The sequence below is a fragment of the Mirounga angustirostris genome, unplaced genomic scaffold (genome assembly GCF_029215605.1).
Source record: "Mirounga angustirostris isolate CCGP_5_RB_7025 unplaced genomic scaffold, mMirAng1.0.hap1 SCAF_16, whole genome shotgun sequence".
Classification (NCBI taxonomy): domain Eukaryota; kingdom Metazoa; phylum Chordata; class Mammalia; order Carnivora; family Phocidae; genus Mirounga; species Mirounga angustirostris.
The window spans coordinates 50,349,895-50,365,698 of NW_026991724.1; the positions used below are offsets into that span (position 1 = coordinate 50,349,895).

General features: G+C 54.4%; 2 protein-coding genes across 3 annotated transcripts; one reads left to right on the plus strand and one right to left on the minus strand.

Annotated features, from left to right (window-relative positions):
- Positions 1-1,474: 1,474 nt before the first annotated feature.
- Positions 1,475-9,481, minus strand: RTN2 (reticulon 2). 2 transcript variants are annotated; one of them, XM_045891750.3, is made up of 10 exons: positions 9,262-9,481; positions 7,536-7,580; positions 6,943-7,413; positions 6,568-6,837; positions 4,016-4,223; positions 3,530-3,668; positions 3,344-3,413; positions 3,167-3,213; positions 2,247-2,305; positions 1,475-1,980 (listed from the first exon to the last, which is right to left on the minus strand). In XM_045891750.3, the coding sequence occupies exons 1-10, from the start codon at positions 9,293-9,295 to the stop codon at positions 1,899-1,901; spliced, it is 1,425 nt and encodes a 474-aa protein (XP_045747706.1). In that variant the 5' UTR covers positions 9,296-9,481; the 3' UTR covers positions 1,475-1,898. The 2 variants fall into 2 exon arrangements, with proteins under 2 accessions (XP_045747706.1, XP_045747707.1); XM_045891751.3 differs by lacking the exons at positions 6,568-6,837; positions 6,943-7,413; positions 7,536-7,580; positions 9,262-9,481 and adding an exon at positions 5,876-5,985.
- Positions 9,482-10,702: 1,221 nt separating this feature from the next.
- On the plus strand, positions 10,703-14,296 carry PPM1N (protein phosphatase, Mg2+/Mn2+ dependent 1N (putative)). The gene is made up of 5 exons (XM_064581494.1): positions 10,703-11,620; positions 12,407-12,524; positions 12,600-12,705; positions 12,791-12,851; positions 13,992-14,296. Exons 1-5 carry the CDS (start codon positions 10,703-10,705, stop codon positions 14,058-14,060), a joined length of 1,272 nt encoding a protein of 423 aa, XP_064437564.1. The 3' UTR covers positions 14,061-14,296.
- The last annotated feature ends 1,508 nt before the right edge of the window (positions 14,297-15,804 follow it).

A 15,804-nucleotide genomic window follows, 5' to 3' on the forward strand; every position in this document is an offset into this window, starting at 1 on the left:
AGGATCATGACCTGAGCCGAAGGCAGTCGCCCAACCAACTGAGCCACCCAGGCGCCCTGTTTAATTTTACTTTTAAGTAATCTCTGCACCCAATGCGGGGCTTGAACTCACAACTCTGAGATCAAGAGTGGAATACTCCACTGAGCCGGCCAGGTGCCCCGCTCTGTTCTTCATTACAAAGTGACACTATCTTCTGGAAAGTGTGAATAACAGCATCTTTTGGAAATCTCGCTATTTTTTAATTTGGAAATTGAAAACCTGGTCCCTGCTTGGCAGATCTAGATCCAAGAGAAGCCCCCTTAAGCCCTCTTTTTTCTTTTTCTTTCCTTTTCTTCTTTTTTGTTACATGGCTGCTGCTAGGCAACCCTTCCACACACAAAGACAGGCTGTAACTACTAGTCCTGCAACATCATTATCTAGCTCCTAAAATGTGACATGCGTCGCTAGACAAGTGAGATGATTTTAGGTGATGCACGAACATACAGTTTAAATGTTAATAGTTCTGTGTTTATTTTTACTGTTACCTTCTATTCCTGGCAAGTGATACTGACTTTCTTGGTGGCGAAGTAACATTTCTTTTTAAAAGATATTTGTTTTATTTTTAATTAAGCAATTTAAAGAAAAATATTAGATGAAAAGCAGAACGGGTGATAGAAAGATCATGACGGGAGGACCGAGATTCGGGAAACAATCTCATAGCTCACAAGCATCTTCTGGTCACTGGGCATTTAGTATATGCCAAGGGTTTTCCATGTCCATGCGGTTGTGGTGACAGTTTTCCATTTGAAAATTCTGCTTCAAGAGGTGAAGTCACTTGCTCAAGGTCACACAGGCAAGAGGTAGTGAAGCCGGAATTCAAATCCAGGTCTGTGGGTCATTAGAACCCAGTCCTGCCTCCTTCTCCCTAGGTTTTGGAACCCGAGGCCCAGGAAGACCATGAGGTCCTTTAGTGGGCCCTAAGGCAAGTGGACAGAGAGAGGTGGTTGGATGAGAGACATTTGAGAGAGAGGATAGGCATGGCTTCCTGACTTACTAGATGTTGGGACTGGGGAAGTAGGAATCCAGGGCCATACCGAGGTCTCTAGCCTGATGACAAAGTGGCAGAGCAGACATCCCTGAGCTGGAAATCAGATAGGACAATAAAAGGTTTGGATAGGTTTGTGGAGGGAGCCGTCCAGAAGGCACTTGGGCACGGATCTGGGGCTCAGGTGAGAAGGCTGCCTGGCGGGCAGAGTGTGGGGATCGACTAGTGATGTCTGCCTTGGGCACAGGCATGGAGAGCGGCTGTCAAAGCCTTGGCTAGCCCTGGGACGGAGGGTCTCTCAGCATCCTCCCCTCAATCATTTCATAATATAAACAGATTAGGAGGGAGCTTCTGGATAGATGGGGAAGGTTCCTCCTTGAATACCACTTGGGTGCTTTTCGGTGCAGGAAGGTGAAAGCTGGAGGAGGCTGGAAGCACAGGAGGCCTTGGGTTTTCCACAGGAGTCTTTATTACAGTGTAAATCCAAGCTCAGGCCTCCCCTGGGCCCCATGCAAAGCCCTGGCTTTGGGGCTAGTGGCGTCCAGGAGACACCAATCTCTCACGGCGCCTCCAGCCGTGGGGTCACGGAAGTGCAGGGCGGGTGCCCTATCTAGGCAACTACAAGTCCCAGCAGGCGCCGCAGCCAAGGTGCCCCGCCTTTCCGGGGCTCCTAGAGCAGAGCCTCTTGGGAGGTGTAGTCCTGGCCGCCCAGGCAATTTGCACAAACTCCCTGGTGATCCAGAAACCCGCCGGGAAATGGCTTGGGAAATGGCTCGGGCGGAGGCGGAGGGAGGGTGGGGATGCAAGGGAGATGGAGTTGGGCAGAGAGCTGCGGGGGATGGGGGCAGGCGTCCCGAGGGCAGAGACACCCCTTTCATTCGGCTTTGGCTTTGGATCCAGAGACTGCGGCTGCTGCCGAGGCCAGGGCTCCGGACCCTGGGATCTTAGCTCGGATCCTGAGGGAGAAACAAGTGGAGTCACAAGGTGGGGCAAGTGACCCATAGGAATCTGAGAACTAAGGGGAAATCTGGACGTTGGGGGTGGGGGGGGGGAGTAGCTGAGTGCCCAAAGCCAGCCCCTGCCCTCCACCTAATGACCTCGTTGGAATTGTCTTTGGGGAGGGGGCATTAACCCCAAGAGATTTAGGGACAGGTAATATCTGGGAAAAAGTTCCTAAGCTTCTCCCCTCCCCAACCCATCCATCTCCATCCCCTGTCCTTACTTAGCTTTGATGTGGCTCAACTGATTGGTCACCAATCCCACATACTGGTCCATCTGGGCCTGGGAGACCAAGAAGGAGAGATTGGAGGGGTTCTTCTCCCCGATTCATTCAGGAGGCTGCTTCCTCCCCCACCTCCAAATGAGAAATTGGGGAGAGCGGTCCACTACTCCACCTTCAACTCCAAGCCTACTAAAATAGCCTTGGAAATCAGAAGCTCAAGCTGAAGCGTCAGTCGCTTGGGCCAAGTTCTGTGTGGGAAATGATGTCAGGTAGACACATGGGAATTTGCCAGTAAGTCTGTTTCCTGGGCATGACTATGAATCTTTGAGTGAGTTGTATGTGCGTGTGTCTGTATGTGTGAGTCAGGTGAGAGTGTGGGGTATTGGTGTTTGTTGTCAAGTCCGTGCGTGGACTGACTTAAATACTAGTCGAATTCACAGTGTGACCGGCTTTGAGAGTCTTGGTGATTCCAGCATGTGAGGGAGTTTGTACTATCTCTGGCAGGCATGTGGATCACTGGGCTCTCAGCCGTGCCAGAGAAGAGAATGTCAGTCCATCTGCCTGTCTCTGGATAGGATATATGTCAGTTGGCCTCGGTCCTCTCAGTGTTCTGGGCAACAGCCGTCCCACCCGATGTTGACTGTCCTTGCAGTTTTGGGGTGAAAGCATCGGTTCGTCCACCTGACTTAGGTTGGCCCCTGTCCGCCGGATCCTGGCTCTGCACAGAGGGCACCAATCAAAGTGCTTATCTCTGGCGGTTGAAACATATTCAACATGTTGAAACTCCTGTCTCTGGCTGGGACATGTTAGTAGGACACTGGCTGTGGCCGGGGCGGGGGGGGGGGGGGGGCTGGGGGGGGGGGAGTCAGACCTCCCATGTTTGGCTGGGACACTGCCAAATGAGGGCCTGTCACACCCACCTGGTGTTGCCGGTACAGCAAGGGGACAGTGAATAAACAGATCACTCCTGCAGGCACAGAAATGGGGGGGGGTCAGGGTTCCCCCAAGAGTTTAACAGTTTCATCTAGAACCCCATCCCCCAGCAAACGCCAATGACCCACCTCCCCACCCCGCCCCCCACAGCCTTCCCAGCTCACCCAGAATGAGAAGAGTCAAACCATTGAAGACGGCACCCACAAAGGTCAAGATGTAGAAGAGAAGGGCCAGCTGGGGGAGAGGGTCAGGGTCAGCAGAGCCTACAGGGCCCTCCCCAGGCCGTGAATTTCCCCAGCAATGGCCCTCCTACCCCCCAGGGACAGCCAGGAGGGAGGGTTTCGAGGCACCTTGAGGGAGTCCACGAGGTCTTCTACCAGGAAGAAATGCCGCAGCTGGATGGCCATAGAGACCACTCGGGAGGCAATCTGCTGGGACAGACGTTCCATCTGCTCCCGAGTCAGGGTCAGGTCCACATCCAGATAGGCCCTGGGAGGACAAAGGGGTGTAAGGCACCTCAGTGTGTGGACCAGCCCAGGCTGAGGGGTGTGGCTAGGACAAGGGCAAGAAATAGGGGTTTGAGGAGACGGCCAGTTGTAGTGGGCTATGGTCAAGGTCAGGGGCAGGAGATGGGAATCAAGGATTAAGGGTAAGAGATTAGGATCAGAGGTTAGGGCTGGAATTCAGGGTCAGAGTCAGGCTGGAGTCAGAAACAAGGACAGGATGGGTCAGGGTCAGCGTGAGTGGTGCCTGACTGGAGGTCAAGGGTCAGACCAGCTCTTCGGTCAACACAGAGGTCTAGACAGAGGTCAAGGTTAGGGGCCCGGCATTCTCACTGGAAGGGGTTGGCGCCGTCCCCCCGGTGCACGGCCTGCAGCACTTTTCGGTAAACCCTGAGAGAGATGGTGCCACAGAGCAGCGACAGGGCCACGTGGGCGGTCACGGACACGATACTAAAGTGCAGGAGGCAGAGCAGGGAGACCATGAGGCCTGTGAAGACCACTCCTGATGTCCTTGTGTCCTTCCAGTACAGCAGGTCCGCCACTGTGGAAGGAGAGGGGGCCGGGCAGTCAGGCTGGGCTTTGCACCTGCCTGGCTGATCTCTTCACCTCCTGCTTCCTGTCTCAGGGCTGAACCTTGACCTCTTGACATACCCTGGCCTGCACCTGAACTCAATTTCCCAATTTCTAGTCATCTTCTTTAATTCCCAGCTGCTTCCCCTCTTCTTCTGGAAAACCCAAATCAACAGTCTAGTGAGTCCCCTTAATCTCAGTCCTGCCCAGAGGTTATGTGTGGATACAATTTTGGGTCATTATTTATGAAAAATGGGATCATCTACACACTTTTCTGCCTCACGCACATCCCACTCTTTTCCCTCCTAGAATTCCCTCCTCATCAGTTGGAAGAGCTCTTGATTCATTCTTTGTAAGGGCTCCACAAGATTCCAGCATGTGGCTGCACCATCGTTCGTTTCATTCAACATTTATCTATTGCTGGGTCATTCCCTGGGTTTCTTAACCTCCATTCCTCAACAGTGCGGCAAGCACTAGGCTTCTACGGATATTCTTACCTCCCTGCAGAGAGGTTCTATTTCTGAGATAGAATCCCAGAGGTGAAATGGCTGGGTGGACTAGTTCTGTGCTTCTGAACATCATAAATATTATCAGATTGCTTGTTAGCAAACCTTAACAATTTTCATTTCCATGAGCAACTTGGACATGATCTTTTTCCAGCATCCTGCCCAACAAGGGGTGTTACTGTTCTTTTTCTTTTTTGCCAACCTGACAAGTGGAAAGTGGTATCTTCTTGATACTCCCACCCACATGCACTTTTCTAAGTCCTAAACGCATTAATAATATCATCCTCCTTTCTACGCCCTGATTCAAATTTCTGAGCCCTTTCTGAGATGCTAAATTCACCTCGCAAGCCCAACCTGAGCCCTGATCTCCAGACTCCTTTTCACTTTTTTTTTTAAATGGGTTCCGTGCTCAAGGTGGAGCTTGAACTCACCACCCAAGATCAAGAGTCAAGATCAAGAGTCGCATACTCTACCCACTGTGCCCCTCCAATGTTTCATTTTGCCCATCTAAACGTTAACAGCCTTCCCAATAATGTGACCCCATCTCAGCCCTGGACCGGTAGCCCAATACCCTCCACCCTCCCACCCTCACTCTGATCAAATTCTGACCCGTCCCCCTCAGAGTCTGACTCCCCTCACTTGTTTGTCCTTACACAAACACTCCCATCTACCTCGAACAAGGGCAGGCCTCCCCCTACCCGCCATGCAGGGCCCTCCCTTGCAGCCTCCCCAAGGCCTGTGCCAGTGGGTGGGGGAGGGGCCGGGTCGCCTGAGGCGGGGGCTAAGTTTAGGCACGCTGGGGGGAGGGGGGGGCCTGGCCCGCAGCTGTGCTGGCCTGTCCAGGTCTTGAGTGACAGCGCCGCCTGGGCCTGAGACTGGGGGAGGGGGCCTCCCTGCTCTTGGGCCCCAAAGCTTCGGCTCGGGGGGAGAGGGGACCCCATGCTCCCTCCACTCCCTCTCTAGACACCCCCTCAACCCCCCAGCTTCAGCCTGCAGCTGTGGGGAATCTGGGACCAGTAGGAAACATACCCGCAGATTTGGGGGAGAGAAGAGAGAATCTGGACCCATTTACGCCACCCCCCAACCCCGGTCCCAGCAGCCCGCTCGGCAAGCCCACCTTTACTCCCCATCTCCGCTCTGAGTGAGAGGCTGTGGACACGGCTACTTCTCGGGGGATTTCGCCCACTTCAGTGGAACCCGGAGGGCAGGAGTAAGGGGCGGGGCCCCTTTGTACCCAGCCAATGGCTCTCCATAGAGGTGGGGACAGTTCCAAAAAGGAGTGGCTCTCTTTGTAAACACCCCAAAGCAGTGATGTCTATAATCACCATGGCCGTTCGTGGAGGCTTAGCGTTATTTTAGAGGAAGGCGGGCTCTCTTCGCAACTGGCCAACGGATGCGGTCAGGGAAGAGGAGCGTTTTTAAAAGGCGTAGAGTTTACTTGTAAATGTCCCATGGCCACAACCAGAAGACAGCCTTATTTTTTCAGGGATTTGTCCCATCCAAAATCAGCCTCTAGGAGGAGCACTCCAAAAGAGGGATTTTTTTTTTTTTAAGTAATCAGCCAATCCTAATACTCAAAGGAGGGTTCGCGCCTCAAGTGGGAGGGAGAACTATAAAAAGAACGAATGGCAATCGTAGGTAACGGGGAATTTTTTTAAAGGGCGGAGTTTATATCTAGCCAATAGCAATACCTCCTCTTCTCCACTCTCCTCACTTCCTTCGCGAGGTTGGTCCCTTTAAATTCCAACCCTCCCACCTTCACTGTAGTCCAAAGAAGCACCTTCACTCACGCACTTTACCGCACTTTACCTAGAAGGAGTGGTTCCAATGTGAATTCTGATTGGTCCGTGCTATCGAGGCACTGCCCCGTGATTGGCTCCCGCTCCAGATGCCCCCACGGCTCTTCCTCCTTCAGGTCCAGCGAGGGCTCATCAGGCCAAGAGTTCGAATCCCGGGATCGGGGTGGGGATGGGGTACCCGCCTGGGGGGTTCCAGAGCCGGGGCTGGGCTGCAGAGTCAAGACTTCCGGCGGCGGTGGCGGCGGTGAGGACTGAGGGAGTCCGAGTTGTAGGTCCAGTTCTGGCGCGTTAGAAAGAGAAGGCCATGAGCTTTCACCTTGGAGGTGCCCTGAGGAGAGACCACCCACCCCTTGTGGCTTCGGTCCCAGCACCTCTGACATCTCACCTTTCCCAGCCTCTCCAACCTCCGACCCGTCGGGCTCCTCGTCCTCCAGCGGGGTGCAGCTACTGGTGGCAGAGTCTTCTCCGGACCCCGTTCCCCGGGCTGCCCAGCCCAGCTGGTCCAGCTGGAGCCCTAGGTCCTCCAGGCGGCGTTCGGCCGGAGGGGCAGTGTCGGGGTCACCGCGGCGCCCAGGTTCCGGGGATTGGCTCAGGCTGGGGATGCTCTCCAAACTGTCGCCCAAGCCGGGCTGAGGGGGTGGGTCTCGCGGTTCCGAGACTGAGCGGCCCTGGGGCCGGGGGCGGCGGGCAGCTGAATCCCGGCGCACTCCAGAACCCACCACACCGTCGAAGGCGATGTAGGAGAAGGTCAGCTCCCGGGGGGTGCCCCAGTCTTGCGACGTGGTCTCTTCCTCATCGTCCTCTGAGAATTCTCGGGCTGTGTGAAGCTCCCGAAAATCCGAGTCGTCATTCCCTCCTGCAGTAAGCAAAGGAGGGTATGAGCTACTCTAAGCGGGACCCTGACCCACTCTCTTCAACCCTCCTATCCAGCTGTGAGCCCCTTTGCGTCCCGCTCTCACATTCTCCCCCTCCACTTACCTTCTGTGGAGTCAGGGGTAGAGGACGCTGTAGACGGAGCTTCTTCTGCGAGAGGGAAAGAATCGAAGATTCTTAGAAGCTTAGACTGTCGGAATCACAGAAGCGTGCCAGTCCTGGAAACTTGGACGGTCCGAATTAAGGAATCTTAGAATACTTGAACCACAGGACCTTTTGAACATTCTACATACAGACCGTAAAACCTTACTATAGTGCTATCAGAAGCTCAGCCGTGTAAGTTCAAATCCAGGAATCTTAAGAGTCTTCAAATTAGGAATTTTAGGAGGTTTCAATTAGTTCATTCTTTCAAAAACCATTTATTGAACACCTACTATGTACCAGGCACTGTTTTAGACTGAGAATACAAATGTGAACAAAACAGACAAAATCCCTACGCTCACAGGCCTTACACTCTACCGGCGAGAAAGACAATACACAAATATATGATGTTGGGTGCTAAGTGTGTGGAGAAAAATAAATCAGGGTAAGGGAAGAGAAAGTGAGAGGATGCTATTTCAGACAGGGTGATCAGGAAGACTTCTTTGATAAGATTACATTTAAGCAGAGCCTTGAATGAAGTGAGGAAGCCATGAAGATGTCTAGGGAAGAGTCTTCCAGGCAGAGGAAAAAGCCCAGTGCAAAGGCCCTGAGGCAGACAATATGCTTGGCAAATCTGAGGAACAGAGAGGTGTGAAGGCATGACTGGAACAGAGTGACTGGGAGGGAGAGGGGTGGGTGATGAGGGCAGAGAGGTGGTGGTGATAGGGATCGTGTAGGGCTTTCCTTTGTAAGCCCAGGTAAGGACAAGATTTTAGGATGTTGGGATGATACTCTTTAATGTTGAAATAACAAATGGTTAGAATTTTGGCATCTGGACTCCTAGGACATGCAAGTGGCCAGATCTGAGAGTGTTGAAATTCTCAGCTGCGGGAACCACGGGGGTGTGAGACAGAAAATGTTAGACGAGGACTGTTCAAGCCCTGGTCTCAGAGATCGTGAGCATCAGATAAGGTATTTTCAATTGTGCAACCTAGCCCCTCAGAGCTAGCTTGGGGCTTTGCCTACAGGAGATGCTCAATACCGTTTGGGAACTGAAATCAGATGCCCCCCCCCGCCCCCACCTCGTTTTGGCAGCTGGGGAATCGGAGGCCCAGAGTAGAATGGGTGTCTTCCAGGGTTACTACTAATCAGTGGTAAAGCTCAGTAAGGACCCAGGAGTCCTGGCTCCAACCCAGGGATGGCTGTTTCCAAGGGACAGGATGTTGGACAATTTGGGCGAGGTCGGGGCAGCCTCTGAGTCTGGGCAGAAAACGGAGGTGGGATGCAAAGATGGATGATTGGGGGGGTGGTTAGATCCCTCTTCTCTATCCTGGCTCTACCCCTCCATTCAACTCCCCTCCCTGCCGGCTGCGGCCAGCACCAGGGCGAGGGGACAGCTCCCGGAGAGCGTCCTCATCCCTGGGTGCGGTCCGGCGCCATATCCCAGAGTCCGGCGCGACCCCCCGCCAGCTATCTCAGTGCCCCCCACCTCTGCCTTGACTCACTCAGGTCCTCCGGGTCAGGTCGCCCCCGTCGCCGCTGGAATGCGGGGGGAGGGGAGAGCTTCCTTTGTCTCCTTCGCCTCCTCCCCCATCCCAATTCTCCCGCGACCCGGCACGGAGTGGTTACTGGGGAGGAGCCCACCCGGGCCTCTGGGCCCCACACCAGGCCTGAGTCTCCCCTTACTCACTGCAGTGGGCGAAGACAGGCAGGACCTGCCCCATGGCCCTCCTCGGGCCTGCATCGGGACCCCCGCCCACTCCGGCCACGCCGCCCTGGGCCTGGGGCCGCGGGTGCTCATCTCCGCCGCGCCCACGACGCCGCCGCCATCCTCGCCGCCTCCTCCTCACGGGCCGCTCCAGCAGCAGCAGCAGCAGCAGCCGCCGCCGCCGCCCTCTGCTCCGCTCGGCGGGGGCGGGCGGGGCCGCGGCGGGGAAGGCACTGCAGCGCGGGGCCGGGGGCGGGGCCAGTGGGCCAGCGGGGCGGAACCTAAGGAAGGGCGGGGGCGCTGGTAAACACCCAGGGGCGGGAGGGGCGTGGCTTTCTACGAAAGGGGCGGGGCTAGGTTATGCTACTGGGCCGAAAAGGCGAGGAAGGCGGTCTGAAGGGCGGAGCCTGATGGGAGGGGGCGCAGCCTCTAGCGGAAGAGAGGAGGAGCCTAGGGTAGGGCAGAGGAATGGGCTCCCGGGGAGAATGGTGAAGGCGCCTAGAATGAGGGCGTGGATCTCAGAGTGGGTTGAGGCGGAGCTCGGGAAGGCATTCAGGAGAGGGTACCGATCCGCGGTAGGGTCCGAGCTGAGAACTTCAGAGGGAGTGGGTTAGGGGGCAGGAGAAACTATTCAGAAAGTTTGAGACAAGGGGAGGGGCTCAGATATGGGTGGGGCTTAAGTTAATTTATAATTATGCCGGTAGTTGGGCGGAGTCAAAGACCAAGGTAGAGGCGGGGCCTAGGAAAAATAGGAAAATACAGGCAGGAGAGAGGGCGCGGCCCAGAAGGTAGACGTAACCTACGGAGAGGAAGCCAGACTCTCCAGAATGTGAGGACTGGGACTGTAGTTAAGAGGCGGAGCTAAAACTGCGAAAATTAGGAGCGTCTGAGGCTGTGTGTTTGAATGGATGGGTGGGACCTGGAAAAGAAGCAACTGAAGCCCTGGGGCAAGACCCAGCAGTGGAGGGGTCGAACTGAAAAAAATAAAGGATTTAAAGATTTTGAAACTGGGGGCGGGACCACTGAGGTGGGAGGATTTTAGAGAGAGCAAAGCTGGGGACCCGAAGCTAAGAGTGTCGAGAACATGAATTCTAGAGTTCGTTTCCCTGCAGCACTGTTTACTTCTTTTACGACTCAGTTTCCTTTTCGGTAAATCGGAGACGATGTAAATAGTGGTAGCACATGGTAAGTGCTGTTTACTACTACTATTTTTCCGTGACCCAGATCCCAAACATCACTTTGTAGGTGCAAGAAAGAGGACACCCAAGAATCCGATCTCTCCTAGTAACTCCACTTGAGTGCAGGTCAAGGGCGCAGGAAGGAGATTTAGGTGGTTTAAAATCTCACAGTGGAGGGGATTAATGGAGTGTGGGGGCGGGGGCAGGTGCAGAGGGTGGAGGCTTCCTGATCCCAGGGCTGAAGGATGGCTGCCTTTGCCCGCCTGCTGGAGCGTCTCCTCTGGCCAGCCCGCAAAAAACAGGAGTCAGAAGAGGAAGCGGAGGAGGGGCACAGGACTCAGCATGGGCCTCGGTTGCTCCTGGACGCGCCGCGATGCGTCCAGCGGCCGCACGGGGGTGCGGCCGCGTCTTGTGGCCTGCGCTTCGGGGCGAGCGCTGTGCAAGGCTGGCGCGCGTACATGGAGGACGCGCACTGCGCTTGGCTCGAGCTGCCCGGGCTACCGCCAGGCTGGGCATTCTTTGCGGTCCTCGACGGCCACGGCGGGACGCGAGCTGCCCTCTTCGGCGCGCGCCACCTGCCGGGCCACGTGCTCGAGGCACTGGGCCCAGCGCCCGGCGAACCCGAGGGAGTGCGCGGGGCGCTACGCCGAGCCTTTCTGAGCGCAGACGCACAGCTGCGTGCGCTCTGGCCTCGGGGCGAGCCGGGGGGCTCCACAGCCGTGGCGTTGCTCGTCTCCCCGCGATTTCTGTACCTGGCGCACTGCGGTGACTCCCGAGCGATGCTGAGTCGCGCCGGCGCCGTGGCCTTCAGCACCGAGGACCATCGGCCCCTCCGGCCCCGGGAACGGGAGCGCATCCACAACGCGGGAGGCATCATCCGCCGCCGGCGTCTCGAAGGCTCTCTGGCAGTATCCCGAGCGCTGGGCGACTTTGCTTACAAAGGGGCTCCGGGAAGGCCCCCTGAGCTGCAGCTCGTTTCCGCGGAACCTGAGGTGACCGCCCTGGCTCGCCAGGGCGAGGACGAGTTCTTGCTATTGGCCTCCGACGGTGTGTGGGACGCGATGTCTGGCGCTGCCCTGGCGGGACTGGTGGCATCGCGCCTCTGCGTGGGCCTGGCCCCGGAGCTTCTCTGCGCGCAGCTACTGGACACGTGTCTGTGCAAGGTCCTGAGGGCGGGGCTTGGAGTCACTGAGGGGAAGAATTTAAAGGATCTAGGGAGAAGGGATCTTGAGGGAGAGGCTCCCTCAAACGAGGGGTAAGGCTCCACTAAAGGGCGTGGCCTGCCGGAGTGGGCAGGGCCAAAACGTGGAGGGGGCGGAGACTGAGGGCTGTCTTGAAGCAAGATGGGAGAACCCTATAGAACTGGATAGGCAAGTGGGAGGGACTTAAGAGAAAGGGCGTGGTCTTTTGGAACGGACTGCTCTGGGTTTTAGGGTAAGATTAGTGCCAAAAGGGAGAGCAACAGGGCGCCTGGGTGGCTCAGATGGTTAAGCGTCTGCCTTCGGCTCAGGTCATGATCCCGGAGTCCTGGGATCGAGTCCCGCATCGGGCTCCCCGCTCTGCGGGAAGTCTGCTTCTCCCTCTGCCTCTCTCTCTCTCTCTCTCTCATGAATAAGTAAATAAAATCTTTAAAAAAAATAAAAATAAAATAAAATAAAAGGGAGAGCAACAGGGCAGCGGAGTGGGAGGAGCTTCGGCGAAGGGGAGCGGTTCTCTGATAGAGTGAGGCTAGGACAGTGAAAGGAAGTGATCTAGATGACTGGTCCTGGTGGGAGGACTTGGTTTAGACGGGCAGATGGGCAAGACTTGAGAGGAAGGGGCCCCACCAGACTGGGGAGGAGGGCACTAGAACTGAGATTGTTGGGAAGCTGCGCTTCCAAGGGCATGGAGCCCCGTGCGGGGGCATTCAGCCGTGTCTCACCAGGCTCCCTTTTCCCCACTTTCTCCAGGGTAGCCTGGACAACATGACCTGCATCCTGGTCTGCTTCCCCGGGGCCCCCAGGCCTTGTGAGGAGGCCATCAGGAAGGAGCTAGCGCTGGACGCAGCCCTGGGCCGCAGGGTCGCCGGTGAGCAGGCTCCAGAAGCTTAGCGGGAGGGGTGGTCAGTGGGCAAGGACATCCACGTAATCCTTGCCTCCTCAGAGCTGTGTTCCTCTGCTCAGGAGCCCCCCAGCCTGAACACGGTTTTCTGGACTCTGGCCTCGGAGGACATCCCAGATTTACCTCCTGGGGGAGGGCTGTACTGCAAGTGAGTGTGTTGGGGGGGGAGGTGGGATGGGGGCAGGGGTGGTAGAAGGAGGGTCCCCTCCTGAGGGCCTCTCTCGGCTCTCCAGGGCTGCTGTCCTTGCTGAAGCTTATTCTCAGCTCTGCCAGGCCCCAGGACGCAACTGGCAGGTAAGGACCCTATGTTCTTGAATGTTTCTCTTGGAAGCCTGTAACCCAGCCCTCCTACCTCCTTTAGTGTTGGGGAAATTGAGGCCAGAGGAGACAAGGGACTTGCCTGGTATATTAATAAATTCTCACTCCTGGCTCTGAAGCATTGTGCTAGACATGATGGGGGCAGGGGAGGGGGTAAGCAGAAGCAGAGAAGAGACTGCTCCTCTTCCGGAGACATGTGTCCCCTGCATTACTCTGTAAAGCCCCATCATCCCAAGCACCACCCCCTCCATCCATAAATAAGGCACAAAAATTCCAGGAATGTTTATGACCAATCCCAAGCCCTAAATGTGCTGCAGAGACTACCGGGGACATCTCTGAGGATGGTCTGGGTCTTGGACAAGAGAAGTGGTGACTCGGGCATGGACAGAATCTGGAGCTGTCCGAAGAGGTGGTGGAGTCAGGGAGGAAATGGGAGGGAGGGAGCTGGGGCTCAAGCCCCCAGTCCTTTGCATGGCAGAGAAGGGAGTTCAGGTAAATAACCTGGAGGAGAAGGGGAGGGGGGCGATTTTTGATAATTCCCCAGCAGCAGTAGGAGGTATTTGTCAGGATTGTTTGATTTGCAACTGACAGAAACCCAATTCCACATGGGAAAGCAAAACAGGGAACTTACTGGGTTATGTCATTGAAGACTTCAAGGACGGAAGGCATGACTACTCCAGTTGTCAGATGATGTCATCAGGAAGCACCTCTTAGTTTTACTTTCTCATCACTGACTTCATTTGCAGGCAGGGTCTCTGCACAAGGTAGCAGAGAGTTGCAGTTCTAGCCTCCCATCCCAGGAGCCCAACATCCCCAGTGGAGAGAGTTCACCAGGTTCCTAGTAGCGGGAGCCCTGGTTCCACAGCTGGCTCTCATTGGCCACACTGTACCGCATGTCTGACCAGTCACCATTCTCTGACTGGCTAGGCTGGGGTCACATGCCCACCCCTAGCGCTTGGGGCTGAGGTCCACTCCACCCAAACCAAAAGGATTGGGAGATGGGGAATGGCGGCCCCTCAAAGGCAAATAGGAGTGGTGCTTCCAGAATAGAGGGGAGCAGATACTGAGAACCAAGAAGAGGTTCTTATTAGCCATTTCCCACCTTCTTTGTTACAGAAGGGCCCGAATGGGGCTGGAAAGCCCACCGGCACCCATTCAGACTCTTCCTTGGACTTGAAGCCCTGACAGCCGTTGCCCTTTGGGGATCCTCTGCCCAGCCGTGGCCTGAAAGGAACTAAGGAAGAGAACCTCTTCCCCAGCTACACAGACCGGCGGAAGGAAGACAAACGGATGGAGGAACCCCGGAATGCTTATTTCCCCTTCTCCTCCTTCCCTCTCACAGAAAGTCTTATGAGGGGAAATTCTACCCACCCTCTGAACTAAGAAAGAAAGAAAAGAAAGAGAAAGAAAGAGAAAGAAAAGAAAGAAAGAAAGAGAGAGAGAAAGAAAGAAAGAAAAAAGAAAGAACCACCCCAAACCAAATCAAGTGTTTTTGAAATATTTTGAGCTGAATGGACCCTTGCGTGATCACCCAGTTCAATAACCTTCTCTTCCATTCCCATTTTTCATCTGTTTTGGGGGGAGTTAGGGGAGAGTATCTATTATTAAATTTTAATGATATATAACTGAAAATAAATTTCTCTTGTAGAAACAACAACAACAATCCAGACATTATTTGTCTTGTCATTTGGCAGATACGTACTGGGCACCTGCTGCGTGCCAGGCCCTGCTCACCGCCATCAACCGGGCGGAACCACTGAGATCCCGCCCCTCCCTCTCCCTGGGGGCCCACCTCCTCCTGTGTGGGGGGGAGACAGCGAACAAGGGAACTGATAATATCATTTCAGATACTGATAAGTGTCTCAAGGAAAATAAAACAGGACAGGGTGATAAGATGTCTAGGGGAGCTACTTTGCTTTTTTTTTAATTGTATTTTTTTTTTTTTTGAATGGGGGGAAGTTCACTTGGTTCAAAATTCAAAGGGTACAAAATGGTTTACAAAAATGAAAGGTCCTGGGATCAAGCCCCCAAGCGTTCAGCGGGGCTCCCTGCTCAGCAGGGAGCCTGCTTCTCCCTCTCCCTCTTCTCTCCCCCTGCTTGTGCTCTCTCTGTCAAATAAATAAATAAAATCTTTTAAAAAAAATGAAAAGTCTTGATCACTGAACCAGACAAAGCATTGCTGACCCATGAGACTAACACGTGAAAATATATTTAAAAATATTTCAATAAAACTGCCTGGCTGGCTCCGGGCTGCCCCTAAAAAAAAAAAAAAAAAGAAAAGAAAAAAGAGAAGTCTTTCTCCCCCCTACTCCTTAGCCACTCAGTTTTCCACCTGGGGTTTTAAATAGGGGGATCAGGGAAGAACTCTGAGAAGGGGCCAGCCATGCAAATATGCCAGGGAAGAGTGTCCCCAGGCACAAGGAATAGCCAGTGCAAAAGCCTAGAGGCTGGATGGAACGTGGCATTTTCAAGATGAGGCTTGGGATGTCTTGAGATGTCTATGACCATCAAATATTTGCCCATTCTCTATCCTATCAGTAACCAGTGTAATGAGTTTGGAGTGGATCTTTCCAGACCTTTTACTCTGCGTGTACACACATGTATGTGGTAACTTTGGTGTTTCCTTGCTTTTTTTCATACTGTGTATTACTTGGCAATTGTTTTTTTTCCCCTCAGTGATATGTTTGAGACTACTTTCCTGCCATTTACACACCTCATTTTTTTCCCCGCTGCTGCCCAGCACTGCAGACAAGGGGATCTACAATGGTTTCACTATCCATCCTCCTCTTGATGGACATTTTTTTTTAAAAGATTTTATTTTTTTATTTGAAAGAGCAGGAGGGAGGGGCAGAAGGAGAGGGAGAAGCAGACCCTGCCGAGCAGAGAGCCCCACGTGGGACTCGATCCCAGGACCCCAAGATCATGACCT